We start from the raw sequence: 27,506 nt of genomic DNA on the forward strand, positions 1-27,506 counted from the left end.
TTCACATCACAACGGACTTTATTATTATAGGCAGCTTCTTTTGCTACAGATAAATACGTACTGTGGCTCTTCAAGTAAACACTGGAATGTACATCAAGGTTAGTTGTTAACTTTTTTTTTTTTTTTTTTAACAATCTCAATCATCCTAACCCCTTTGAGGTGAAGCTAAAACAATAATTATAACTGTCTGTATCTGCTGTTGCTATGACGACATCAAGTCCCACAGAGCGATGTCATGCCAATCTGGTCTCTCGCCGGCGCATTGTCTCCCGTGATACTCAGTGGCAATCTGGAGGGCATCTGGGGCGTGTGTGAGCGTCGGAGGCGGCGGTCGGGGTAGAGACTGTTGTCAAAGGGCTTGCGGTGGACACAGAGGACGTGGGTCTTCAGGTTGCCCTTCTGGGAGGCGCTGTAGGGGCAGAACCTGCACTGGAACGGCTTCCGAGCTGTAAAAATAAACAGAAGGCACATAGAGAAAACAGACTCAGTACTGACCAGTCTGAAATGACCGCCTGGTGAATGTGTCTTTTAAAAGTAAATCAACCACAATCCCACTGGGTAATTTTTGAAACTATACCACTCAAAGTTTGTCCCAGCTAACCACTGCATACTCAGCCAATCAAATCAAAGCAGTGCAAATGTTATGACTCTAGACAAAACCTTGCTGCCTGCGTAACACAGAACAGGACTCTGATCAAGAAAAAGCTTTGTGAAAAAGACCAGAATGATATGGATTTCTGTGAAAAGTGATGGTTTTAATTTCTGGATATTGAATATAATTATTGGCAGGTTATTTTTCCAGTATTCTGGACCAGATGTTGCCAGGTAAGACTTCAAATTTAAACAGTAAAACATCAGAAAGAAGAAAATCACACTCAAATGTTGAAAATTCACAAGTTTCAAAGAGGTTCAAGCAAGGTTTATTACAGTTATGGTGCTCTAAAGTGGCTGTAGTTTTGTAGAAAAGTGTAAAAATCAAGTAAAGTACATTGATTTGGCATCTTAATAACCACTTGGACTTCAGAACATGACATTTCATGGGCTGGCAGTTTTTTTTTTTATAAAAAGGCCAGCAAGTTCTTCCTCGTTATAACACATTTCCTGCTCACAACACACCCACCCATACTCACTCACACACAGATAAATAAACACGCACACAAGTGTTGAGTTGAGGAATGACAGACGTCTGCAGCTGGGAGGTGAGGCATGCCAAAACTTCCTGTCTGCCCACCTCTTTAGTGCCCGCCACATAGCTCCACCCCAAATAATGTTAACCTTCATGACACAGAACACGTTGTACCCTTAAGATACAAACAACAAAGCATACGGTTAATAGCTTCCAAAGGTTTATCTGACCTCAATAAAAATCAGTATGACACCGAAGCCTGAAGGTCTTGCTGAGATCAAAACAAAAACTCCGCTGGATGACTCATTTACCTTTCTACCTAGACATCCATGTGTCCTTGTTCACTGCTGTGCTATTTTTGAGATGTTACCTCATATAATGACTTTCTCTTTTCCCCTCTGTCGAACACTTCAATGTGTTTTTCTGTGATTCATGGTTACAGTAAACCATTATGTGCTGATGTCATTTGACATCACTTCCCAAAAACTGAGGGCTGTCTCAGCCCTTCCACCCCCACCCTCGCCTCTTCCTCTCTATCACGCTCCTCATCAGAGCTGAGACAGCTGTACGCAGCTGAACACATCTACATAAAAAAGGTGTTTTTGGGGGGAAAAGTGGGAAAACTCACAGAAGGTGTGAGCAATAAAAGGTAATGCTCCATCTGTTGGTGTATAATAACCTGATGGCCGTAAAGGACACACACACACACACACACACACACACACACACACACACACACACACACACACACACACACACACACACACACACACACACACACACATTCACACGCTCGTCAGAGAGAGGATAAGGCCTGACACATCTGAATATCATCAGGATGGCACAGAGGGGTTTGTGTGTGTTTATGTGTGTGTGTGTGTGTGTGTGTGTGTGTGTGTGTGTGTGTGTGTGTGTGTGTGTGTGTGTGTGTGTGTGTGTGTGTGTGTGTGTGTGTGTGTGTGTGTGTGTGTGTGTGTGTGTGTGTGTGTGTGTGTGTGTGTGTGTGTGTGTGTGTGTGTGTGTGTGTGAGAGAGAGAGAGAGAGAGAGTACTAGAAGGAGGGAGGGAGTGTGAGCTGTCTGGAAGGAACAATTGTTAAAGAAAAGCTTTGTCAAACTCCAGGTAGAGAGCAGTTTCTGGTGCATGTTAAACTCCACCCGTCTCACTTCAACTTCCACTCACCTCAATCAATGGAAGTGGAAAAACAGGAAATGGGGTAGATAGAAGAAAAAAAAAAAAAAAAAACAGGCATTCCTGATTCTGTGTAGTTTTCTTAAACTCACTTGCTGATTTTCTAAAGTTGCTTTCTTGCATATATTCTCTTAATCCGAGTGGCAACCCACCTCGATGTCACCCTTTGGTTTGTAAACTGCTGTTTTGAAGTCACCAGTTTGGCACTAAAGTGTGTTTTTTTTGGAGCCAGAAGTGACCATATTTGGACGAGGTGGAGAGGAGTGGAGGGGTGGACCTGGCTGAGAAGTCGATTGATATGTCAATCAAACCAGACACCCCCCTCCGCCCCCCACAAACATACCTCTCTTTGAGGCCTAATATCTAATTAATTATGGACTTATTTTCAGAAGGCCCACCAAAATACTGATCAGAAGAAGTCAATTTAGCTAAAAACACCAAAATGGAACGTGAAAAAAAAAATGTATTGACTTGTTATTTCATGAGAAAAGTTGAGACTTTTTGAATGGGAGTCTTTTGGAATCAGATGTTTTATAGAGCCACCCCTGTTGGCCATCATTGGTATTGCACTTTAAGGCACTTCCGCACTGGCTTTTCAGACCCGGAGACTACGTCCATTTTCATAAACAGTCCGTGCTTTCATCCCACTCTCAAATTTCACACATGCATAGAAACTTGATAAACAGAACGGATTTTCCTCAATCTTGTTAAAGTCTTGTAAATGCACTCAGACGATGTGAACAATGCTGTAGCCTATTACACTTTCATAAAGTCAGTTAATAATAAGCCAAAAGGTCTTGCGTCTACATTAGTCGCTTGTTGCCCTGCTTGTCTCCACCTCTCTGCCTCTATCCCCTTTCTTTCTGTCCCTCCTCTTCTTCCTGAGTCTGCTGTTCTTTCTTGCCTCCCACCAGAGGAGAGGGGAGGTCCAAGAGAGGGCAACCTCCAAATAAGTTCCATTAATCACAGGCCAGAGTCTAATGTAACTAATATTTTACAATTAGAGGAGACAGCAGTGGGCTCGGAGCCATCCATCTCTTCACCACATGATCCTCCATTCACAGGCAGCTCAAGCCACAGTTTCAGACCAGCTACTCACATGAATACACACACACACACACACACACACACACATACATGTACTCTTATACATGTACACGTACACAAACGCACAAAGAGACTCAACAGGAAATGAGAGGGGTGGGATTGTGTGGTGTTGAAAGAAAGAGTGGAGGACTGCCAATTGTACAAAAAAACAAAAAAAAAGCAGAATGAGTGATTACTGACTTTGACTCTGCGTAATGCTGACTTTGGAGTTGAAGGATAATTCCGGTTTATAACAGCCTGAGTCTCATTGTCAGAGTTTTGGACGTTGTTTCTGTCAGATAACCTTTGTTGAGGTCTGGGAATGTGGTAACATTACTACAATCACATACATTCAGACAGGGCAAGGAACATTCAGACATCTGATTGTGGCCTAACTGTTGAGCCAGATTTGATAAATCACTGACTATTAAACTGAAAGGGAGAGAACCTAAAATCACTGCACATAACAATATTGTGGGCACAATTGCCTTTTGCAATTATGCTTGGTCAAAGATGAACCAGGAAACAATTCTGTAAACTATGAAATATGTAGACAGTGAACAATTTGTGTACTAACTTTGAGCATTTCACCTTAAAGTATATTTTGTCTTTCAAAAAGGTTCAGCTAACATGGATGTTTTCTGAAAAGTTGATCACTTGAGCACTTGTGTTTTTCCTCTCTCTATTCTCTAACGCTGTTCTCTTCTCGTCCTTCCACACATATTTAAAATATTTATATATATAATATTTCTGCACTGTCCATCACTGTACATATTGTAAAATAGTATCATTTACGCTGAAGTACTCACTTTTCCTGCAATTATCTGTAGTATATTATATATTATATATGTCAGATGCTAACTGCACTTCACTGGCTTTGTAAAGTTGAACCAAAAGATTTCTCTGAAGGAAAGTCACTGCCCTCATCAATAAAGAATGCAACTCTTTGTAAAGCCATAACTTGTCATTTTTACACTTTGATTTTTGTATGTTTAAAAAACAAGATGTAACATGATAGCAAGCAAGCTGGTATATTTTCTTAACTTTGGAAAACACCGTCGCTGACTGTCATGATGTGTTTCCAGCAGCTGGGCTGCTGGTTGCTGCTTCTATTGAAATGACAAATAAGAAAGTGATGTGAAACTCTTGGGAAAAAAAATTGAAAAAGCCTTCCCAAATTCCTTTGAGCGCAAATTGTTCTCTTTCAATGGGACTGGAACCTCAATACCTTTTGGTACCAACCAACCTGTGTCCAAAGCATCAAGTATGAAGAACTGTAAACAAAGTTAGCACCAGATATTCGGTCAGATTTTAGTCCATTTTTTATTGTTATTTTTTTTACATATGCTTTAGTCAGATATTTACTGATTTATATAATTCTGTTATGTTTATGCATCTGTTTGTAAGGCTTATGTTTAGACATTAACATGTGAGAACCTTTGCTTTATGTTTAAAAATATTTAAATTGGGGTGGGGGGGGAGTATTTTTGAATAAAATCTGAAATATGTTTCTTAAATAAGTTATGTTTTGGTATAGAAACTCAAATATTGCACAAAGCATGTCGAGCATATGCTGCCAGGCCTACGTGCATATTTGTGTGAGGCTGTACACATGTATATGTTTGCACCTGCATACATGCATTCGTGCGTCTGTGTGTGTCTGTGTGTGTGTCTGTGTGGCGAGAGTGTGTTGTGTGTCACAGGCCGAGATAATGACCATGATGACAGTGGCGGGGCCGACGGGGGCCAGAGGAGCTGAATGGTGACGGATGACACAGGCCTGAGCTCTGATGGCACACAGACAGTGAGTGATGACTGCACATCCTTCCCAGTGCTCCACCCTTCATTATCTCTATGGGGAGAAGCAAGGCACAAAGGCAGGCCGAGCTGCCCTCTCGCTGCCCTCAAACGACATCTGCTCATGGAGACAGCCGCACTACCGCTCCTCTTTCACCTCGCTGTCGCTCCATCTATCTCCATCTATGGTGATCTTTCTCGTTCCTTTTCTCTCTCCTTTTTCTCTGGCTCTCTGTCACCCTCTCTGCGGAGGGTATACAGAGGTCAGACAATGAGATAATGACTCACCCCTTTCAACCTTTCAAATCAGGTTCCTTTCTGTCTCTCTGTCCTCCGTGTTCTTTCATTCTTAATCCTTTCTTTATCGATCTTCTCATATTCACTTGTTCTCATGCGTCTCAGAGGCCTGATCTGATGTCTCTGAAGAGACAGCTGATTTGGTTAACTGGTTAAAACTGCTTTAAAGTTACATCACACTCCAAACCTCAAGGCAACCATTAACATGCCGGCATTTTCAAAAATAGTTGTCCTAGTTGTGCCTGTGAAATATGAATTCATGTCCCAACACCTGGCAGAGAGAAATTGTGAAGCTTTCCTGCATTTTAACTGTTAAAGTGGTAAATGTTGCCATCTAGTGGTTGAGTCTGAGCAGTGCAGAGGAGGGAGAGGGTGTTTAAAACACAAGGGAGGGCTCAGTGAGACTAATGAGCATGCAGACAGGTTCAACCAGAGGTCACCATCTGGCCAATTACCACTGCTGGCACATTGGAGCCGACCTGAACTGTCATCACAAACACATCACTCCATGTCCAAACTGCCCAGCAATATGTCACCATGCCACTCGACGTGCCATACAGTATGGAGAGGATGGGGGCAACAGGAGACAGCCCCATGACAAAGCCACCTGGTCAGCACTGCAGACAGGACAGACTGCTGGGCCACCTGCTTGGTTCAGTTTTAGAGGACACTCAATGGACTCTCAATGTCAGTTACCCGTCTCCATGTCCAGTTTGACTGACAGGTGTTTATTGTGTCTCTGACATCTACTTCCTAAGGGAGGGTGAAAAAAAATATGGAGGATCAATCTGCAGTGTACAAAAGGAAAAGGATGCTTGAGATAACTCCTTGCAACGATCCGATTGCTGAAAAACACAGCCAACAGTTACAGGACGCTGTAAATGAAGGAAAAATGATTTAATGGTGTCAATTGTTCTTGGATTTTTTTTTTTTTTTTAAGGAGAAATAAAACATGAGGTTTTCTCAAAGACGACTCAAAATTAATTCAATTGGCATTATACACAATAAAAGCAAAAAAAGAAACAGGAACAGTGAGATGGCGGTGACAGGAGGTGAAGGGGAGGGCTGCGTTTCGGCATATTATAATAACCATCTGTACAATCAAATAGAAAACTACATCTTGCTGTTAGAATCATAAAGAAAGGGAACAGATGTTAATCCCTAATGGAGTTGACAGGCACTTTCCTGTCTTTCACATGAACATATTGAGTTTCTGAATAAGAGGGGGATCAGAGGGAAGGTGTATCATGTTGCACTCATAATACATGCATATCAAAGACCCCAGCTGTTGGATTCCCTCTCCTGAGAGACAGCATTATTAAATCTGCACTCAGCAAGCATATCACACCAGCACAAGAGCTTAAACCTCTCCAGCAGTGGGCTCCATTGGCTTGGCGATTTGTAACTTATCACACGAGGAGATTATATCATCCCTTAAAGTGTAGGGGTAATCAGTGCCACACACCTGTGTCTTCTTTAGCCCTTGTTCGAGATCAGAGATCTGGCAGGGGAAAAAAAAAAAAGAAAAACTCAAGTGCTATAAGTATAAGGGAAGTGTGTTGTTCATAATTGGCATGATTCAGTCACGCGCTCACACTCGCTCGTCACACTTCCTCTGTCAGGTGATGCTGGATGAGATGCTGGCAAAAACTTTTTTGGATTTCTATAGCAGAATCCTCGTGGCTGACAATGTCACGAGTTGGTACATCGAGTTCGTAGACAAGTCAGCCATTTATAGATAGAATTGAGTTAACTAATTGTTATATTCACATTTGCAGTGGCCTATCAGTGTGGCACAAAGCATCTGTAAGAAGATAACAAGACCAACCCGTGTTTGTCCACTAGGTGGCAATATATACCTTCAAATTTGGAGACAGAGCTGGCTACATCTTGATAACAGTGACAGCTGCATTCAGTGTATGTGATGTATAAGCTTATGCTCACCTGATCCAACATCCTTCTCCATGTTCCCCCCGCCGTCCAGACTGGCTTTGAGTGCGCTGGCAGGTGTGTTGTTCAGATTCCCCGGAGATCTGTGGAAGGAGAGCAGGGCGCCCTGGTGCTGGAGTGGATCAGCCTGCCCTGGAGTCAAGCCCTCCAGAGAGGAGATGGGGGAGTCGATCGTAGCTCTGCCCCACTGCCCGAGCATGTCTGGTTTCTTCTCGCCAAGTACCTCAAAATCAGCAACGGCCTGTCCCAGCTCCTTCAACTCGAGGACATTATTTTTCAGCATCTTCCACTTGGCAGCATTGTCACTTCTGTCCTCCCTCCCTTGCTCGGATTTCTCAAATTCACCTTCACCATTGTGACCTGTGGAGCCTGCGTTCTGTGCGCTCATCTCTTCTTTTGTTCCCTGCACCAAAAGATCACACTGATAGGCAGGTTTCACACTGAGTTCAGCTGTGGCATTAGAGTAAGTTTGTAGCCGGCGGGTGATGGAGGACGAGAGTCCATTACTTAAAACGCTAGACATTTGTGCCAGTGCAGCAGGAGACATGGATGAATGAGACGGGACAGACTCTGGCCTGACAGATAAATCCAAAGGCTCATACTGGGACTTCCTGGTTGGACCAGATAAAGTGCCGTCCACACCTGCATCTTTGTCAGCAAGGTCGGACTGTTGGTTGATGAGCAGGACATTTTCACTGTGGCTCTCCAGGCCGAGGTACTGACCCGGGCTCCAATCTTCCCTGGATCTGGGTCTAAGCTTGGGGTTGGGGCTGGAGCTGCTGCTGCTGCTGGGCTGCAGTGGAGAAGAAAGATCCCTGTTGTTCTGCCAGTGGGGGAAGTGGTAGCGATCCAGATGGAAGCCAAGGGAGGCTGTCTGTGCGGCGGTGTAGTCGCTGGAGAGTGGACACCTGTAGACTTTCTCACCTAACGCAGACAATAACGGCAAAAACATAATAAAATCAAAATCAAATTAGGAAACCATGTGTATATGAGGCATACTGAGCATTTTGTGCTGAGAAAAGTATGTACCAACAACAGTTGTCTAAACATGAAAAATGTTGCAATCCCACACCAGGCTGAGTTGAATGATTTAAGCGCTGCCCTGCAGTAAATCAAGCTTGTAATCAGCTTTCAGCTCCAGTGATCCATCATTTTACTGTATGGACGCCACCACCATGTGCAATAAATACACCCAAAGATGTTAACACCAAACAAGATTCTTCCAGAAATAATAAACAGTGAAATTGTAAAGCAACTAAAACAAGGCAGATGTTGCAGACAAGAACCTCATTCCATCAAAACCAGTAAGTGGGTTTCCCAGTCAAAACTAACGAAGTCCAACATGTGAGCGGTTCTGATTAACCACACCATGGACTGTAGCTGAGTTTATTTTTGCTTCATACTTGAAAAATGGTATGTTGGGGGCATAATTCAAAAAGTACAAAGTGTGTTATTGTGGAGAATGACAAAGGGTGATTTTTCTCCTTTTAGCCAGTGAATAATATCCATCTGGATATGAGATTTGATCCTGCACACCATAACTTTTAATTAAAGGTAATTTAAATGACTTCTTCCCTCTGTTTACCTACAGTTTAATCCTTATAGCTATCACAGAAACACCCTTCAGGGTTAAACACACTCCCTCTGACCATTTTGAGATAGTGATTGTCTGAGACCTCAGCCTTGCACTGTCTTTAAACAGCCCAGCTGTTTCGCTGCCATTCCAATTACAGTAAAAGTCATCCGACGCCATTAAGCCACAAATATTGGCAGTTTATTGCCCAACACTCTCCTGGCATTTGAAGGTCAGGTCATACATTATACTGTGTCTTTTAGGGATGCGTCTGGGATAGGGAGATAAACCCACCACCATTAATTTAATTCTATGCATATTGATGCCTTATTGTTCTTCTTTAATGGACTAATATCTGAGTTACAACAGTGATTCATCCCCGCCAGAGAAATATCAATTTCATACACCTCAAGATCTGACCCTGAGGTAATTCTCTGAGGTAAATCTAAATCTAATGATCTGTAGTAGTTACTTTACTTTGTTTCCAACTTTAATAGAAAAACCGGCAGTGTGCGCTGAATGGTAGTAAAAGGAGGGCTGTTTTTTACTATTACAATTTACAAAACCGTAAAATAACACCCACGTATTAATTAAATAGAGCTCTACCTAATGAGATTGAAAAGTCACAGCTGAAATGGAAAATTCATGTCCTTGAACTAAAGTCAGTCTCCCCTGTATATTTGTGTGTGTGTGTGTGTGTGTGTGTGTGTGTGTGTGTGTGTGTGTGTGTGTGTGTGTGTGTGTGTGTGTGTGTGTGTGTGTGTGTGTGTGTGTGTGTGTGTGTGTGTGTGTGTGTGTGTGTGTGTGTGTGTACAGTGTGTTTGATTTAATGTACATGTACATTGCATGTGCGTGGCGACGTGTGTGGGTTTGCAAGAGCGGGAAAGAGACTTCCACGGTGCCACACCCCTGTCTCCAGTAACAGACGAAAAAATCTAAACAGCTTAATGGAACTCTCTCAGACACGCAATATATCTCAATTATTTCTGTGGTTTAAATTACGATGACATTACCGGCCGGCTCCAAATGCAGAAAACACATATATCTGACCTCATCTTTCAGCGTGGACCTTCCTAAACCCATTTGCCAGCCTACATGAGAGCGGTAAAACAACACAAAGACTGAAGACTCTGCCTTTTTTCTCTTCCTTTGGATGGGTGCCATCTTTGTGATTGCCTGGTTCATGCTAACTTAATCAGTTTAAGATTTACTTACAGTGCCGAGGCTCACATTATGTGAGGGGAGTAATTTTAGAGCTTAGATTTATCAACCAAAACTCCAATTACTGCATCATTACAACCCCCAGCCTCTCTCACCTAACACAGAGCATCTAATGAAGTGATGCGTATGAGTTATCCGCCCTTACTGGATGTGCAAGGCGGAGGAAAAAGGTAAATAAATAAATAAATGCCTCAAGTGAGCCGTGTCTATGGAAAAAGCATGCAGCTGGTCTTGGACAAGTGATTCATTTCATATGGAAATAGGCTTTAAGATTTATAACCATATATCACCGTCAATGCAATCACGGACTCACATATTATATGCTTACATAGGCATTTGGCAGTTGCATTGTAGATATCAAACTCTATACACAGCAGGGATTTGGCTCTTTCTATATATGTAATCAAGCACCTCAAATGCAAAGCAGAGATACATAGTGGCTGGTTTGCTTTAAGATGAAACAGAGTGAGAGCGATAGGCACACACAAGACTGGTGAGAAAAACAGGGGCACCAGATGTTCTTTGATGTTTATAATAGCATATATTATTAATATTAATTAGACCACATAGTCAATGACGCATTTGGGACGTTTCCAAGTCAATTAAGCCAAATGGCATTCAGGAGACGGTGGAACAATATTTCAAGGCAGGTGTTCAGAACTCCCTGGGTAAATCTTTTTATCTGCATGCTAGGAAAACAAGCATTTTGAGCTTAATTTGAGCCTCATATCTGCAATAATAATTAAAAAGAGGATTAAAAGATAGAAGTGAGAGGGAGATAGAAAAGCCAACAGGTAATCAGTTTCGACAAACCAGTCACATTGACTCTGATCTTTGAATGGGAACTGAATTTGTTTTAGCCAAGATCGAGTTAGATGAAGACCTATTTAGTCAAAAGATGCTTTTACTGTCAACAATCACAAAAAATAGACGGATGTAACTGGAAAAGCCAAATGAAATGTGATATTCTGTACAGCAGCCTGCTTTATCTGTGTTTCTGGGTAAACCAGTGCTCATATTACCATTCACAGTTTTACAGACGCTTATCACTTCAGTCTCTCTCTCGGCTGTAACGCTTACAGTAAAAGTAGCCTGAAAGCGGAGAGTAAGGGACAAAACACATGTGGGGACAGCATCATTACATGGTGTCTGCTCATTGACCTTGAGGTTAAGAGTTTTGAATGGGACTAATTAATAACTGTCAGAGCATTTTATGTTTGTTAGGCATGTTTTTTATTAAGATCTGGGATCTGAGTGGTCCTATGTAGGTCAGAGGCCTGCAGCGTGTACCCTTTCTGAGTTGATCATTTTAAGAAGTTATTCTTAATCTCAAATTATAATTAAAGTAAAAGTGCATTTTTCAAATATGTCCTGATTAGATATTAAGAGAAGTAATTCATAGCACGCCTCCTATTGAAATCAGAGTGTGATTTCTAATTTAAGCTGCTGGGCATTTGTAGTTAAAAATCTAAATCTAGCACTGTATCTGAATGTATCAAGCAAAGAAGCCGTCTCTCACTCTGACAGCCATGACTGTACTATATTTGCTATCCATATTGAGAACATCAATAACTTCATGACCACCATAGGCTGACTATGAATAATGCAGCCAGTAATTCTGGACTAATCAATGTTCCTCAAGCTGAACATCTGGCAGTGGTAATTCTTCCTCAGCATCTCCGCTCTCCTGAATTAGAAAACACTCACTCTCTCCCTCTCTTTTCCTCTGTGTCCAACCATCGAGACAGACAGACTAGATCAGTTACAACCCCCCACCTCCGAAAAAACTTATCCCTGTTATTAAACCCTCATCAAGTGGTGCGTGTTCTCCATATGTGTAGGATTTACCTATCTGTCCCGCAGCAGACCTGTGCGTTGAGCCAGGGCCAGCAGCGTGTGATTGTGTTAATTAATCTGTCATTGTGAGCGCAGGGAGCAGCTGCAGAGGTCTCTGGGATATATTGTCAGAGCTAAACAATGCGGTGCTAAGCCCCCAGAGTGAGTCTACCATTACACAGGACTAAGAACAGAGAGGAGAGGAGGAGAGGGGGAGAGAGAGCCTGCCGGATCCATCATTGACTAAAGCAATGACGCCTGACCTTTACAATGAATTAGTTTCCATGCTTAATATTGACTGAAATTAGAGTCAGATACTGAATGTGCCATCCCAGAACTGTGCACACTCAAATCCTCAGCTAGCCAACTATCATAAATGTTTCTGGAAGTGACACCGTATGGTCGTGGAGATAGGGGAGAAGAGGGAAAGTAGAAACAACAGAGCTTGAATATGTTTCTTAAAGAGCAACCAGAGAGGGATTTGGCCATAAACTGCCAGCATTTACATGTAAATATGCAGATACCAGTATGTGTGTACAATACGGAAACAAAACATCTAATGGGATTAGACCTGATCCATTTATCTCTGCTATACGGCCATCATTTAAGAGGATACTGGATCAAATCCCACAGGGCTGCATCGGACTTAGATGTACATAACAGCGGTACTCAAACGCTGGAGGAAAAGAACCACAGCCACAAGCGATGAAGAAACGGAGCAAAGTTTGGATTTATCTTTTCTTCTCTTAACAACGCTGTTATAGCAGTAATTTAGGCTCATCATAACATGTTAGCAGGATGCCATGACAAGAAAGGCATTTACCCATAGAGCCAAATCATCCAAATCACCAGGTGGAACAGAAGACTATCAATAAAAATACCAGGTGGTAGATCAAATCATAAAAATCACTGGGTGGTATATATCAAATCATTAAAAACACCAGATGGCATGCATTAACATCTTGTGCCCCCGTAGGCAAGGGGTGGGGATGTGACGGATATAAAATAGAGGGTACTAATTATCCCCACAATTCAACATGATGCCATTATCTTTAAAAGGGAAGACACAGTCCTTGTGGATGATTATATCTGTGGTGGTGTTGCTGACCCTGCTCTTCATGTCCACCTACTTGAAGTGTGAAAAAAGATAATGGCACAGCTGTCACTTAAATGTTATAATTTCTGAAGAAAAGAAATAAATAGGGATGTGATGCTATATTTTGAAATATCCTGACTTTCAGTTCCTAGTGTGAAAATGTAAACCTAATGATGACATCATCAGGGTTAGACTTTGGAAAAGCTTACCACAGAGTCACAAAAACATTATCCAGAGGTAGAGTAGCACTCCTCGTTGAGTTGGAGAGCACTTTTAACAAGATTTTAAGATTCCGAAAATTAGCTTTCCTTGACTGCATTACCTGTAGCTGGGGAAGAAGATTGTGGTCGATGGTCCGGGGCACTGCCACCGAAGGAGTTCCCTGTTTCGGTGATCATCTCCGCTGGCCCATGATGACTCATGCTGCCTGGGCTCCCAGGTCTGCTGATGGCCTTGATGTCTGGGTCACTGAGACACAGTTTCCCATCATCTGCAGGGAGACATCTCTCAGGCAGGTAGGAGGAGCACTGCTGCTGCACGTCTTTGGGACTGAACATTTGCTGTTCAATAGGCATCCCTGGTGTTATGATCTGCCAACCTGTGTAGCTGCTGTTGTTGTTGAGAGCATCTCTATTAGAGATTATTTTCTGCAGATATTCCATGGTAGTGGAGCTCAGCGAAGGGTGGAGGTGATTTAAGGCCAACAAAGAAGAGCTCTCTGCATCTGTCATAGGACCTGGACCAGAGGAAATCATCCTCCCCAACATCTCTCTGACCTTCATGTCAACGCCTGCTGTGGTCATCATCTGGTTATAATCTGGCTGGTCAGCTCGGTCAGCTGTAAGGAACCTGTTGTGAATACGGGAGATGTACTGGGAGTAAAGATTGCTCTGGTGGTCCTGTGTTAGGTTACTCATGTTAACCGAGGAGTCACGCTCAACGGGGAGATTACTCTTAGCGGATAGCTTATTGAGGTGGACCTTCATGTGGTTCTTGAGAAACCAGGGTTCCTTGAAACGGCGGCCACAGATTTGACAGCAGTGCTCAAAAGAGTCCTTGTGTTTCCTCATGTGACCTTTCAGGAACCAGGCCTGGCTGAAGGTCTGGCCGCACACCTCGCAGGGGAATTCGCCAGTGGGCTTCCCCTTGTCAGTGGTCCCCATCGCAGGCTTCTGTCCTGAGCCTGAGTCGGCAGTTATATGCGTCGTTTCAACATGGCCAATGAGCTCCTCCTCATGTGATGCAGCAAATTCACACAATGTGCATTTGTAGGGTTTGTGTAAGATCCTGATGTGGCGCTCGAGTTCCTGCTGCTTCCTGAACTTTCCCTTACAGAATGAGCAGCGGAAGCCGCTGGTTTGGGGCTGGATGGGCTCATCGTTGATGGCAGTCACCTTGGGAGAGTTGGAGGCATGTGGCTGGCTATCTGATGCACCAGAGTTGCTTAAGAACTGCGACTGTGTAAGAACAGTCGGCGGCAGTGGCTTTTGAAGTTGGTTTACAGTAGATGTTTGCGGTTGCTGTTGGCTAACGTGACCGGCTCGCATCTGCCTGTCTCGTAGTATCGCCCTCTCCTCGAGCTCGTGAAGCAGCCTGTTCTCCTCCCTAATCCTCCCGCGGCCTTTCCCCAGAATGCCTTGCTTGTGTGTGCGGAGGTGTATCTTCAGGTTGCCCTTCTGTGCAGCCCTGTGGTCGCAGTATGGGCACTTGAAAGGCTTCTCACCAGTGTGCGTACGCATGTGAAGGGAAAGGATGCTGTTGAAGCGGAAACGTTTTCCACACAACGGGCAGGGGTACTTCCTGTTCTTGCGGTTGTCATCCTGGGCTGAATTTACCTGGGAGACAATGCTTTGATTGGTGACTCTTAAGAACTGGGAAAGCTCTACTCTGCCGTTCATACTGCTGAGAATTCTTGCATCCATGATTTGATTGGCCAGAAGCGCCATCTGGCTCCTAATTGGGTGGGTGAACGGGGTAATGAAGCTGTCCTTTCAGGGACTGGGCGACGTTACAGTATGGTGGTCAGGGGTGTCAATCTGGGACAGTCAGGTTAGCAGAGAAACCAAATCTGACTGTTTGCACTTATTCAGTTGAAACAGGATGTGGATTCATGCTGTTCGGATGAAATGGCTGCTTGTTGTTGCTCAGACCTGAAGAGAGAACAAAAGGAACATTCAGTGAATTTTAAATCTGCTTTAACAAATATATTATTCTAATACACAGATTTCATGAGAGAACAACAAAAACAAAAACACAAGAACAGTTGAGTTAAACATCAGGGCAAATATGTGCTGTCAATTAAGTGTGAAAATCTGTCCTTCTGCAACTGCTGTATAATGCCAGTTATGCACCACAAATGGGTCAGGAAATAGAGCAAAGTAGGTTCTGACTCTTCTCATCCTGTGTTAAGTATACCTGTGGTTTTAGATTATTGTTGGAGACTGTGAAAATGCTGATTATGTCTAACCACAAAGGCTTCCTCAACAAATATCTCATCTTTACTAAAGGGTAAGGTGAAAATCTTTGTCTAGATCTCATTTTGTAGTGACACATAATACGAAGGCAGAACAAACATCAAAGGCTGTTTGCTTCTACTTACCCTTCCTTTGCATTTCACAAATCTTTGAAACACTTTAAAGAAAGATTAAAGTAAATAGTTAAGCTTTTTCAGCAGGTCTACCGCACATTTGAATAAAACCATTACCAGGATAATTATGTCACAGGAGTAATAAGGAAAATAAACAAGTTAATGATGGATGCGAAAAATTCAAACTCAAGTTAAAGGAAGAATATCCGAATGGAAAGCCTCCCCTTCCCAGCTCCTTTTTTTTTTACTCAACTGTAGCAGCAAAACAAAGCTTCAAATTCACAACGTGCTACAATGGTAGAGGTCACATAGTCGAGCCCTGCACAGCTCCAGTGCAGCACCAAAGGGCACAGAACAAAGCCAGCACTGTCCACACTGAATTAACACAGGCTTACATCATCCTGGACTGCAACCTCAGTCAGTCACGAAAATGATGTACACAAAACCACACAGATAAAGAGTTGGCAGGCTGGGAGTGATGGTTCATATGAGCGGCATGTCTGCTCTAAGCCGTAGATCAGAAATCAATGTAACCATATGGCACTGACCTAATCATATCTGACAGGGAAACGTCTGTAAATTACATTATAATATAATAGATCCACTTTATATTTCTTAACCTGGTATTCGTTAGCCGTCATGCCACATCAGAGAAGAACAAGGGATGTTCCCCACACTTCCCACTCACTTTCAAGGATTATGGTCAATTAAACTATTACTTTACTGTAGCCTTGAATGTGAAATATTGTACATTGTGAGCAATCTGAAGTCTGCGCCCAGTCAATAATGATTGATCAAACTTCGAATGGCTTTGTGTCTGCAGCATCTCTGGAAATGACTTTGACTGCCGTATAACTGTGTGTGCATTTCATTTATCAAGCAATGCACATGTGCACTTTCTTATCTGACTGCCACATCAACAACGACTGAGGCAAAAAAAAACAAAGTAAAACTCCATACACAATTTATTCAGAATCACGAGCACTTCCTGCATGACTCAGTTTAATAAAGCAGCAGCACCAAAGACAACTATAAACAACTCCAAATTAAGACACTAGATTTAATGTAACTAAAGGCCTCCAGAATAAAATGTTTGACAATGAGTCTGAGCCACCTGCTGCTGCCTATAGTCCACAGCAACCTCAGTCAGTCATAAAAATGTTGCACATAAAACGACGCAGATAAAGAGCAGCCTGCAGCCAAGGCTGGTTGGTGTAAGCAGTGTGTCTGCTCGGAGCCGAGATCAATGTAAGGATACAGTCCTGACCTAATCATATCTGACAGGGAGAAAGTGAGCGAATGATATTAGCATACACAGGATCCACTTCATATTTGCCAAAGTGGTATTTCTCTGATTAAGTAAGCATAGCAAGGAGGCACAAAACCTTCATCACGTGTGTAAGTGTGGACTGGGTTTTGGAGGAATGGGCTGAGATGGGAGCCTGGCCATCAGGTGTTTTCTCTGTCAGAGTGGATTAGGCTCTTTTGGTGCAGAATGAGAGAGTGCTTGATTGTTATGAAGCATCGTGTCACAGTAGCGCCTCTTAGGTGTGTCCGCACATCCACGAAGAAGGAGCAGGTGTGATTTAGCACAGGCAATAAAGGACTAACAAAAATGTGACATACATGCACATTGAAACCAGCGATGGGAGCTGTGCATTCGGGATGATTTTAGAGCTGACAATATCCAACATTGTCAAATGAAAAAGGATTTAACCTACAAGAGTGGAAATATAATCTTTTTTTCTCTGTAGTATATTGTCAGGTAGGATGGAGGGGCAGTGCTTTAAAAATTAATGGAGGAGAAAGACATTAATTAAATTTATAGATCTGACGTGCATATTTAATTTTTCTTTTTGACAGCAGTTAAAAAAAATGTCATAATTTATGTTGATTGTTGAGCTAAGAACGAATATGAATGCACCACAAATAGTTACATATATGAGTCTTCAACCAACAGATACAGTAAGCCTTATATTGCAACCTAAAATAAATATTATCTATAAGCAGGAACAGATGAAAAACATAGGAGAAATGTGATAAAGTATCTAATGCTCATAAGATGGTTACTAGGACTCATAATACATAGATACATGTTTTTTTCTAATGTATTGTATATACCTATGACTATTTAAGAGTTTCAATATACTATTAAATGTCTGAACAAAACTAAATATAAAATATTCTTGTGTACAGATGATCCAAAATTAGAATGACTGTTTGATTTTGTTGTCATTTAGTTTGATAGCTAGATATAGAGAATAAGAATAGATAGATAGATAGATAGATAGATAGATAGATAGATAGATAGATAGATAGATAGATAGATAGATAGATAGATAGATAGATAGATAGATAGATAGATAGATAGATAGATAGATAGATAGATAGATAGATAGATAGATAGATAGATAGATAGATAGATAGATAGATAGATAGATAGATAGATAGATAGATAGATAGATAGATAGATAGATAGATAGATAGATAGATAGATAGATAGATAGATAGATAGATAGATAGATAGATAGATAGATAGATAGATAGATAGATAGATAGATAGATAGATAGATAGATAGATAGATAGATAGATAGATAGATAGATAGATAGATAGATAGATAGATAGATAGATAGATAGATAGATAGATAGATAGAGACTAAAATAGAGGTAGTAAAGGTATAAATATAACAAAAAAATTAATTTCATTTAATTAAAAACAGTTCAACTGTGTTAATGATGATGTGGGACAGATTTGGCCAGAGGTGAGTTATTGTAAAGTCTTATTGCAGTGGCCAGAAATGATCTCCTGTATCTGTCCTTGTGACAGTGGAGCTGGATGAATCTGTTAGAAAAAGGGCTCCACTGTCCCTGCAGTAGGTGGTGTAGAGGGTGGTCAGGGTTATCCAATATGGATAACAGTTTGTTCAGTGTCCTCCTCTCCACCACCTTTTCAAGCCTGTCCAGTTTTTAGCCAATTATGGAGCCGGCCTTCTTAACCAGTTTGTTAAGTCTGTTGGTGTCGCCGGCTCCAATGCTGCTCCCCCAGCAGACAGTACAGTGCACTGGCCACAACAGATTGGTAGAACATCTCCAACATCTTGCTGCACACATTGAATAGACATTGATAGTTTGTCTCAAAAGCGTGAAAAGAAAGACAGATTGATTTTCTAATTAGTATTTATTTTGATTTCTCTCCGTGTTTGAAAATGCAGCACTCTAAATTTGGCTTGTGAAGTTGTTGCGTCTATCGATGCAGGCTGGACACACGCAGGAAAATTATAAAACTTTACTCATTAGTCCTTCGTACAGTCATAGATATGATTATATTACAATCTGATGAAACACATAACCAATGATGCAGTTTGATGTTGGACATATTGATATGTTGAAGTCCCAGATTCCTCGTAATTGTTATTTTGCCTACTTCCTGATTCCTGAAATTCCCTGAATTCCCCGGCTGAAGAAGACAACTGTTTTATTCATTATTACAGAGCAGGCTTATGTGCAGACAGTAAAAGCCCCATGCCATGCTTTATGCCCCCTGTATCTCACTTTCCCCTCACACGCCCACACATCAGATCAGCTGGCCAACCATCCTGCAGACTGCCCTGTCGGGGATGAAGAGGCTGTAAGAGGAAGAGGGCAGTGGTAACACAGCTGCCCACCATGACCCGTACAAAAGATAGTACCCATATACTTTCTGACAGCCAGATTAATGAAACCCTATAGGAGCTCTTCTGTAGGCCCCCCAAAAGCCTGACGGAGACAGAATAGTCTAACCAGCACCATTCATTACTGCGGGAGTACAGAGCACAGAAAGAGCACACACAGCACTGACAAACTAGCTCCTTGTGAGTAATAGCTAAAGAACTCATAAAGGAATACATACACATTTGTTGTGGATGCAGTAAATCTATGCCACTCCTTTTACAAGTATCAAAAAATCTGGCTTGTGCCCTGTAAAAATAAATCTGGCATGCATATGGCGCAGCGGTGATGTGCAGTTATTTGGGAGTCAGCCTTTTCACATGTTCAGTGAAAGGAGGCTTTCGATTAATTTTGTTTGTCTCAGTCAGTAATGCAGATTAGTGGCCTTGAATGCAAGGCAAAGAGAAAATAAGTTCCTCTGGCAACATACTAAAAGCTACAGGGTATAGAAACTGCCAGGCGGACTAAAAAAACAGCAGGTTTGCTTAGAGGCGACCAGCTGTGTTTGTACCTGTATGAGTTGGTGGAATACCTCTTACATGTCAATACAACTAATTTTAGTCTTTAGAATGACAAACAGCTCACAAATCACATTTATGTGGAAGGCAAAGAAAATGACATCTAATATCCATACGTGTACTGGTCACATACGTGTACTGGTCACATGCGTGTGTTATGTTATATAAACTTTGCATTTATAAAGTCTCCGTGTGTTGTTTTCAAATCTCTCACAAGGCACGGAGTAAGGAAATGTAGACTTTACTCTTCCTTGTCAAGTTGTCATGCACATGCAGAGACACCCACTCTCACATGCTGTCTCTCTCCCTCTCTCTGTCACACACACACACACACACACACACACACACACACACACACACACACACACACACACACACACACACACACACACACAGGCACGTGCTTATAGAATGTATTTTAAATCACTAATGTGTAAACAGTTGCTCTTGTTTGCACAGACCACCTGTTCTTTCTGGACACAAACAAAGCTTTGGCGTACGATAGGGTGTGTTAACAGTGTGGGGTGCGTAGGGGATGCCTTGCACAAGAGAAGCCTATCCACATGGTGTAGGCTGCATCAGATGGTTGGGCCCTGCGTGACGGCAGCCAGCTCCAACATAACTCACACAGCTCTCAAAGAATAGAGCCTCTTCAGTCTGAAACATACTGACATGTTTTGCCTTCTCGACAAGTGCAACTTGAAAGGATTCCCAACGCAAACTCTTGTCAAAATATCATTTAAGTTAACTGCACTCCTGACTGCAAAGGGATGATTTTTTTTTTTTTTTGTCGTTGCATTTGTCTTTCACATCACCCAATATTTGCAAAAGTGGAAGGAGTGGAAGAAAGGAAAAAAAACTAGATGTGTCTGCTTTCAGTAGTGAAAGCACTTGAAGGCACTAGAACAAAAGTCATTAAACGAGTCATCACAAAATCACAGCAGGAGTCTGGTAATGCCACTTACAGTATCTCATTAAGCTATGGCATCCACAGGAAAAAAATTGACAAACAAAGAGCATAATCCAAGGCACATTAACTGGGCTGATAATTCAATGAACTCTCATTTGGCAGCCATCTTGCCCTTGTGATGGTCTTTTTTCAGCCGCAGCAGCAGAGCACAGACCCCTCCTGAAGTTTCTCTCCCTCTCTCTCTGTCTCGCATCCTATCAATCGATCTCACCACATACTGTATATCCCCCCCTCTCTCTCTCTCTCTCTCTCTCCCTCTCTCTCTCTCTTTCTCTCTCTCTCTCTAAAACAACAAAACATCCACCATTAGACAACGGGGTACCAGCGTAATTAGAAAATGACTTCCTTTGCAATCCTAGCTAAGTAGTTTACACACTGTAATTACAGGGACAAAATCATCTTTTCATCATTTCACTGATTGAGCTCATCAACCCAGTGGGATCCCAGGACTGTGCTCAGGCAACATCTGGGCTAAGAGAATTAGCCCTTAGTTTAGCAGGCCTTACACAGTGGCAAGCAACGCAGCATGAACGCCGGACATGGTCGTGGCACACATCTCACAAAGACTTTTTTTTTTTTTTTTTACATTTGAACCGTCTATTGAATTTGGTGTTTGATCACAAGCCTTATCAGACACTCAGCAGAGCACTAAAATGTTGGCTTATTTTACAGGAGACAGTGGCGGAGGAGAGAACAGTTCCCATACTGTATCTGTCTCTATTTCCCACACTTCCAAAAATGCCATATCAAACTTTTTAACTCCCCTTCAGCACCCTCCTGTATTTGTGAAGTGAAGCATTGAAGATCGACCTTGGAGCACAACAATATGTCTTTTCATGGGGAGCTGTGTTTACTCTAATTCTCTGTGTGCCCTGAGCCTTGACTTTCTAACAAACACATGTGGTCCTAGAGTTGAAGGTGAAGTGCCTCGTCTCTGTCCTGTGCAAGGGCTCTGCCTCTGTGTTGGCAACAGAGGCAAGTGTTTAATGTGGCAGCTGTTAGCCTCGTGGATTTTCACTAATCACTCTCTCCTGATTACTCTGATGAGTGTATGATGCTCTTAAATAATCAACCCGCAATGAAAAAAAAAAGAAAAATAATTATCATCATCTCCCTAAGTAGTGCAGCTGCACCCGCCTGCAATAATTACAACTAGAACAGGGCGCCTTTTCTCGTCACTTACAACCACTTATTATTAGAGATAACGCTAATTGGTGCAGTGGTGGGCGACAATTCTTCATGGGGTTCATCATAAAAAGCCAAACCTTGAAAGTTATGGCACATTAGAGGTCTTAAAGCCAAGGTACGGTATTAAACATCGCATGCTGAGACACGCCGATAATCTGAGTCAGGGGAGTAGTAGACGTCCTATCAGTAGCCCCTTGGTTGCCTCGCTGCCTTGCCCTCACTCCACCCTTCCCCCACTCCTGGTATCAGCCTGGCAGACACAATTAACATTTTCATAAAAACAATTCCCTGCCTCCAATAGTCCAATGTAATTTGTTTTCCATCTCTGTTCATTAATCATTGTTTAAATCGGTGAGCCATCCCCTCCACTCTGCCATCTGCACTCAGCTGTGTTACAGATATGACACCTTCCCCCTTAATGGGAGCTGACAGCCAAGAGAGGAGGCCTGTGGAAAATAGCTTCCTGTATGTGCTCTTCCACCTCACATACTGCCAGCAGGTGAGAGAGGGCTATTTAATGGGTTCTGATTAATCTCAAAGGCAAACAACATTATACTACAACATTATACAGCATGCAACGCAACATTATATTCACATACGGTACAGCAGTATGGAAAGTGTGGAGAGCAACAGTGGCGAGAAAACCCAGACCCAAAATTCATGCAGACATAAAACAATAGCAGTGCATTCCACATTTTGTCGAAGTTGTCGACAATTTTTTTTTTTTCTCCTCTAGTTAAATTAGTGCAGTGTTCCTACAATATGCTATTGTTTTCCTGGAATTGGGAGCAAGGTTATTAATTATTCACTGTTGTGTTCTCATATGAGCGGGCTATGCTTTTCACTGTATTGCCTCATAGCTCAAATACTTAGGGCCATGGTACTCGGGCAAATTTCATGAGGCAACATCACAGAGATATTATTATCACAAGGCAGATACTTAGGAGATTAAAAGTTTCCTGAAGAGTTTGAATGATTGGAAAGGTTCCGATTCCTCTGATATCGCTTCAAAGTTCCAGGATTTTGGCAGTTTGCATTGGGAAAGACAAATCAAATAACTTTTGCCATGCTTTTTTTTTTTTTCCTTTCAAGTGATTTTAAGCCTAAGTCTAAATAGCTTAGGCATTTTTGGGGGGAGAAAATCCTACTCAGTGTGGTGGTGAGAGGGTGCCAAAAAGTTCATCTGGCCTGTTGATTTCAGCGTGGATTACAGATATTCAAATCATGTGCCTCATGTTCAAACAAGTGCGTCTATCAGGGGAGAAAGTTGCCAAGCAGAGCTTTGTCATGTAAGCTGTATGAATTTACTGCAGCATAATGAGAAAGCGGCTGTGGCGCTACATTTAATACAGTTTCATCCACTCACCCCCCTCTCTCTAATTTCCTCTCAGTTATGACGATAATAATTTCAGATGCCCCTTCAGTGCCGTTACAGGCTGTAAGTTTTAACCTTTAAAAACAGAGGTGGCGTCACTTGAACATACACAAGCAACATTTCTCATAAGGAACTGTGTCACAGCGTACACATGGTCCCAGATACATAACGCTTCAGACAAACACCCCAACTCTTTTTTTTTTTTTTTTTTTTTTTTTTGGGGGGGGGGGGGGTTCTAACAAGGACAACAGCAGCAGTAGTAAATGATGTGTATATTCAAAGCTGAATATTTCATGTTGATTGATCATACTGACTGCCACCCACCTGCTCCTCCTCCTGTCCCACCGGAGCTGGCATGAGGAGAATTCAGTAATTGAGAAGAGCAGAGCATGGTCTCTCTTTGCTCACATATGACAGATGGGGCATCATCGCTTCAAAGGAGAGCATTTGGAAACAGGAGGAAGGGGGGGGGCAGAGGGTGTGGGTGGCTTTGAAAGTAGCTGTGCCACTCTGTACAGGTGACAGGTTTTTGTTTTTTTTTAAGAAGAAAAAAAAAAAAAAAAGGTTAGCCTACAGTATCTAAAGCAGAGCCTCTAAAATCTCTTACAGCTGTTAAGGCTGCAACTTTAAAAACATAAAATGTGTGATTAATTTTAGCTTACTCATGGTTTTGAATAAACATCAGGAAAATTGAACATTGTAATGCACTGACACCTTGCAGGATTATTCTCAGACCCAACCACACAACTTCACTAGCCCAAATAATCTGATTTATTTTTATTTATTTTTTAAAATAATGGAATTGATGTTTCTAAACTGCAATTACACTATGTCAAATTTAAATATAAGAGTATTACGGGAATAAAGGAATGATGGAAGGTCGTAATGAAAATAGGCCTGTTATGGAAAATGTTCTAACTCTACATAAATCACATGGACAGTATCAAACAAACAGGATACACATATTTGTTGTTTTCTACATGCTTTCGACTGATTCTCGCCTAATTTTCATGACATCGTATTGAATTCCTCAGGCACCTTTCAACCCTCGCCATTACTTACTTCATACGCAAAAAGAAAGCCAACAGTGGCATCTAAACTATCGGGTCTATCACAATCCGACTCGTCACAAACTTTTCACAAATAACTTGAGTTAATCTTCAAGAGGGATTTCTCTTACCTTACCAGGTCGAGGAGGCGCGGAGGACACGATGTGACAGCTGGAGTTCAGTGGAGAGTGATGTTGAACTGGATGACTGACTGCTGACTGACGGACCGCACGCTTCACACGCTTTATCATAAACGCCCAGCACACAGCAGGACCCAGATTTCCTATTCAACTGCCGTTTGCTCCTCTCGTCATTAAACGTTGAAACGTTTTCGCCAGACGAAGCCGGCAGTGCGCTTTGCTCTGTAGTATTTCCAGTTGAAGAGAGAGGTAATGAAATCTTATAAAAAATTACTCGGGATACTTCGACATGTCCCGAAGCCGTATGTCTCCCTCATCTGGCCGCTGGTGTGTAAGTGTAGCAGACTGGCACCGTGCGTAAAATGTTCACTGGCGTCTCCAGGACGCGGACTTCCTTCTCTGATATGCATGTATTTGAAAGCATCATGTGGTGTTATGCATGTCACGTTTGTTAAAGGGATTACTTGCAAGAGTAGCACTTTTATGTTTGAAAAGTTCAGCAATAGCACGATGGATTCGCATGAAACGTCGCCATTATCTCAAAATATTATTAAAAAATGTTTTCTTGCAGACTGATCTTGTGTCGTGTTGACCGCCTTGAATAGAATCTGCTGCTTCAAGTGTCAAAGCTGTTTGTTGGGATACAAGGGAAGGAAAGAATATATCTCAGTGATTTAGCATTTTAGGTGGTAAATGGCTCTATTATGGAACCTTAATTGGATGCTTGTAACATCTATCACACTTCTACCATCTATCTGACCTTCGTTGTAGAATATCCTCCAACAAAGCGAGGAAGATAAGCCATCTTGCTTTAAATACGTGAATGCATTCCACGCATATTTCTCTAAGAAAAAATATTGAAGAATACAAAAAAGCAAAAACAAATATAAAAGACACCAACACAGCAACAGGTCCTTGATTTTGGTGGTGCAGTGTTGTTGAGGTATTTTTTTCTTTAAATCTGAGTAAAGCACTTAGGCTTTTACAGTTTTTAAGAATATAATCTTTTATATGAGCCATAACATGATTAAGGCTGCAACTGTTTGTTGCATCATTGATTAAAACGTGATTTTGTCAATCAATCGGTTAATTGTTTGGTCTTAACAAAAAATCTGAACGTAGGGGACAGAGCCAAGATAATGTGTTCAAATATGTGGTTATGTTTGACAGAAAGTCCAAAAGTCAAAGATAATTAATTTGGCTAATTTAAGATAATTAAAGACAGAAATAAATTTTAAAAAATCCTGATATTTTAATAGCTGAAACCAGACAATATTAAATAGTTTTCAAATTTTCTCTCAATCGGTCTCTTAATAAATTACCTAATTTGGGGGGGGGTGGGTGGGGGTGGGGGTGGGGTTGGGGAGAAGGTTAGTTAAATTAATTTTTTTTTCCAAAACAGATAACATTTAAGAAACAGCTAACACAAAATTCAAGTTATATTTGAGGTAAACTCAACGACAACAGTGCAAAGATCATGTCAGCTGCCTCTGAACATTTGTTTCTCTCCTGTAATTCCCACCTGAGATTCCTGATGGAATAAATGAGGAGCAGAAACCAGTTGCTCTTACAGGCCTCGAGTGTAAATGATGTAGCTACAAGACACTTGAGTCGTTAATGTGAGTTCTAATAGCAGCGAGGCAGATAAAATGGCTGCTGTTTAATCCATTCTTCTGTCATTTGGAGCTAAATGCAACTCTTCCTCTCCCCCTCTCAGGCCCGAGCACCTGTCTGGACAACAATACCTGCTGGAATTCTTCATCACACAACTCTTCAAATCCCTCTTAATCCCTGAAATGTAGATCTTGAGTGTGTTCTGGCTCATAGTTTCGCGGGATGTGCACGATATCTTTGAAATGTAGTTCTGCTATGTTCCAGCATATACCTTGGCAGCTTAACCTACATAAGTCCATTGATCTGTGTCTCACCAACACAACACTAGCATGTTAAGCATTGGCTAATCTGTCTCATGCTACCTGGATTTTCATATTGGAGAAATAATCCTGATGAAAGGGGTGGGAGAAGGTGGTGGTGGTGGTGGTGGTGGGGGGAGGGGTCACCTCTCAGGACCTGTTTAAAAGCTTCTTATCAGAGACCTGCACTCCCACCATTTAACTAAAAGGGAGTGATAGCCCTTTAACTCATAAGCCATTGCTTTAATTAAAGCTGCTTTTGGGGGCAGATGAAGCACAGTGGTGTGTATCAGTTGCCGTGCTAATAATCAAAAGTTAGAGACAATGCAGTGAAGCCCTCCATGGCCTTTTTAAATCTACTAAAAAAGTTACTTCACCTGGTTTTAAGTGTATTTATGTGGGTAGAAAATTATTAGTCAACAACTGGACTCAGATTAAAATGTTTGTGGTCAGAAGAAATTAACAATTAGTTATAAATAAATTAAAAAAAAAAAAACCTGAAGTCAACTTTGAGTTAATTTTAAAAACTTGGATTTTCCTTATAATGACTGAATGTTTGACATTGTTTAGATTTAAATGAAATCATCAAAATAATTGGAGCAGCAAATAACAAAGTAATATAAAATGAATTTTCTTTTCTTCATTTGCAGTCGCCGAATTAAAACGTGTCCATTCTGCACTCTGACATGAGTGCAGAATGGCATAGTGAAAAATACATACATTTACACAAATACTGCACTTAGGCAGAATGTGTAGGTCCTTTACTGGAGTATTTCTACCTCTACCTTTTACAAATAATGTCTAGCCACAAAGGGGTTTCAGATGCAACATCTCTGTGTAATTTTTGAAATAACTCAAAACAGGCATTTCCCATCATCCACATA

General features: G+C 41.7%; 1 protein-coding gene across 3 annotated transcripts; it reads right to left on the reverse strand.

The window, feature by feature from the left end:
• On the reverse strand, window positions 1-24,957 carry LOC138624779 (zinc finger protein 536-like). 3 transcript variants are annotated; one of them, XM_069705285.1, is made up of 5 exons: window positions 24,701-24,957; window positions 13,495-15,322; window positions 7,441-8,370; window positions 6,962-6,997; window positions 361-446 (listed from the first exon to the last, which is right to left on the reverse strand). In XM_069705285.1, the coding sequence occupies exons 2-4, from the start codon at window positions 15,116-15,118 to the stop codon at window positions 6,990-6,992; spliced, it is 2,562 nt and encodes an 853-aa protein (XP_069561386.1). In that variant the 5' UTR covers window positions 15,119-15,322; window positions 24,701-24,957; the 3' UTR covers window positions 361-446; window positions 6,962-6,989. The 3 variants fall into 3 exon arrangements, with proteins under 3 accessions (XP_069561385.1, XP_069561384.1, XP_069561386.1); XM_069705284.1 differs by lacking the exon at window positions 6,962-6,997 and having other exon boundaries at window positions 1-446; window positions 24,706-24,957; XM_069705283.1 differs by lacking the exon at window positions 6,962-6,997 and having other exon boundaries at window positions 1-446.
• Between the last annotated feature and the right edge of the window lie 2,549 nt (window positions 24,958-27,506).

The sequence above is a fragment of the Brachyistius frenatus genome, unplaced genomic scaffold, assembly GCF_029030835.1.
Source record: "Brachyistius frenatus isolate BFR_SWC_R1_liver_20210118 unplaced genomic scaffold, ASM2903083v1 Contig_55, whole genome shotgun sequence".
Classification (NCBI taxonomy): domain Eukaryota; kingdom Metazoa; phylum Chordata; class Actinopteri; family Embiotocidae; genus Brachyistius; species Brachyistius frenatus.

What these genes read in the sequence shown, in the direction of transcription:
- LOC138624779 (XM_069705284.1), bottom strand. Translation starts at nt 15,118, where the DNA reads ATGGCGCTTCTGGCCAATCAAATCATGGATGCAAGAATTCTCAGCAGT. An exon ending in ATCTTCTTCCCCAGCTACAG is followed by an intron (nt 8,371 to 13,494) that starts GTAATGCAGTCA and finishes TGTCTGCGTTAG; the next exon opens with GTGAGAAAGTCTACAGGTGT. An exon ending in GGAGAAGGATGTTGGATCAG is followed by an intron (nt 447 to 7,440) that starts GTGAGCATAAGC and finishes TTATTTTTACAG; the next exon opens with CTCGGAAGCCGTTCCAGTGC.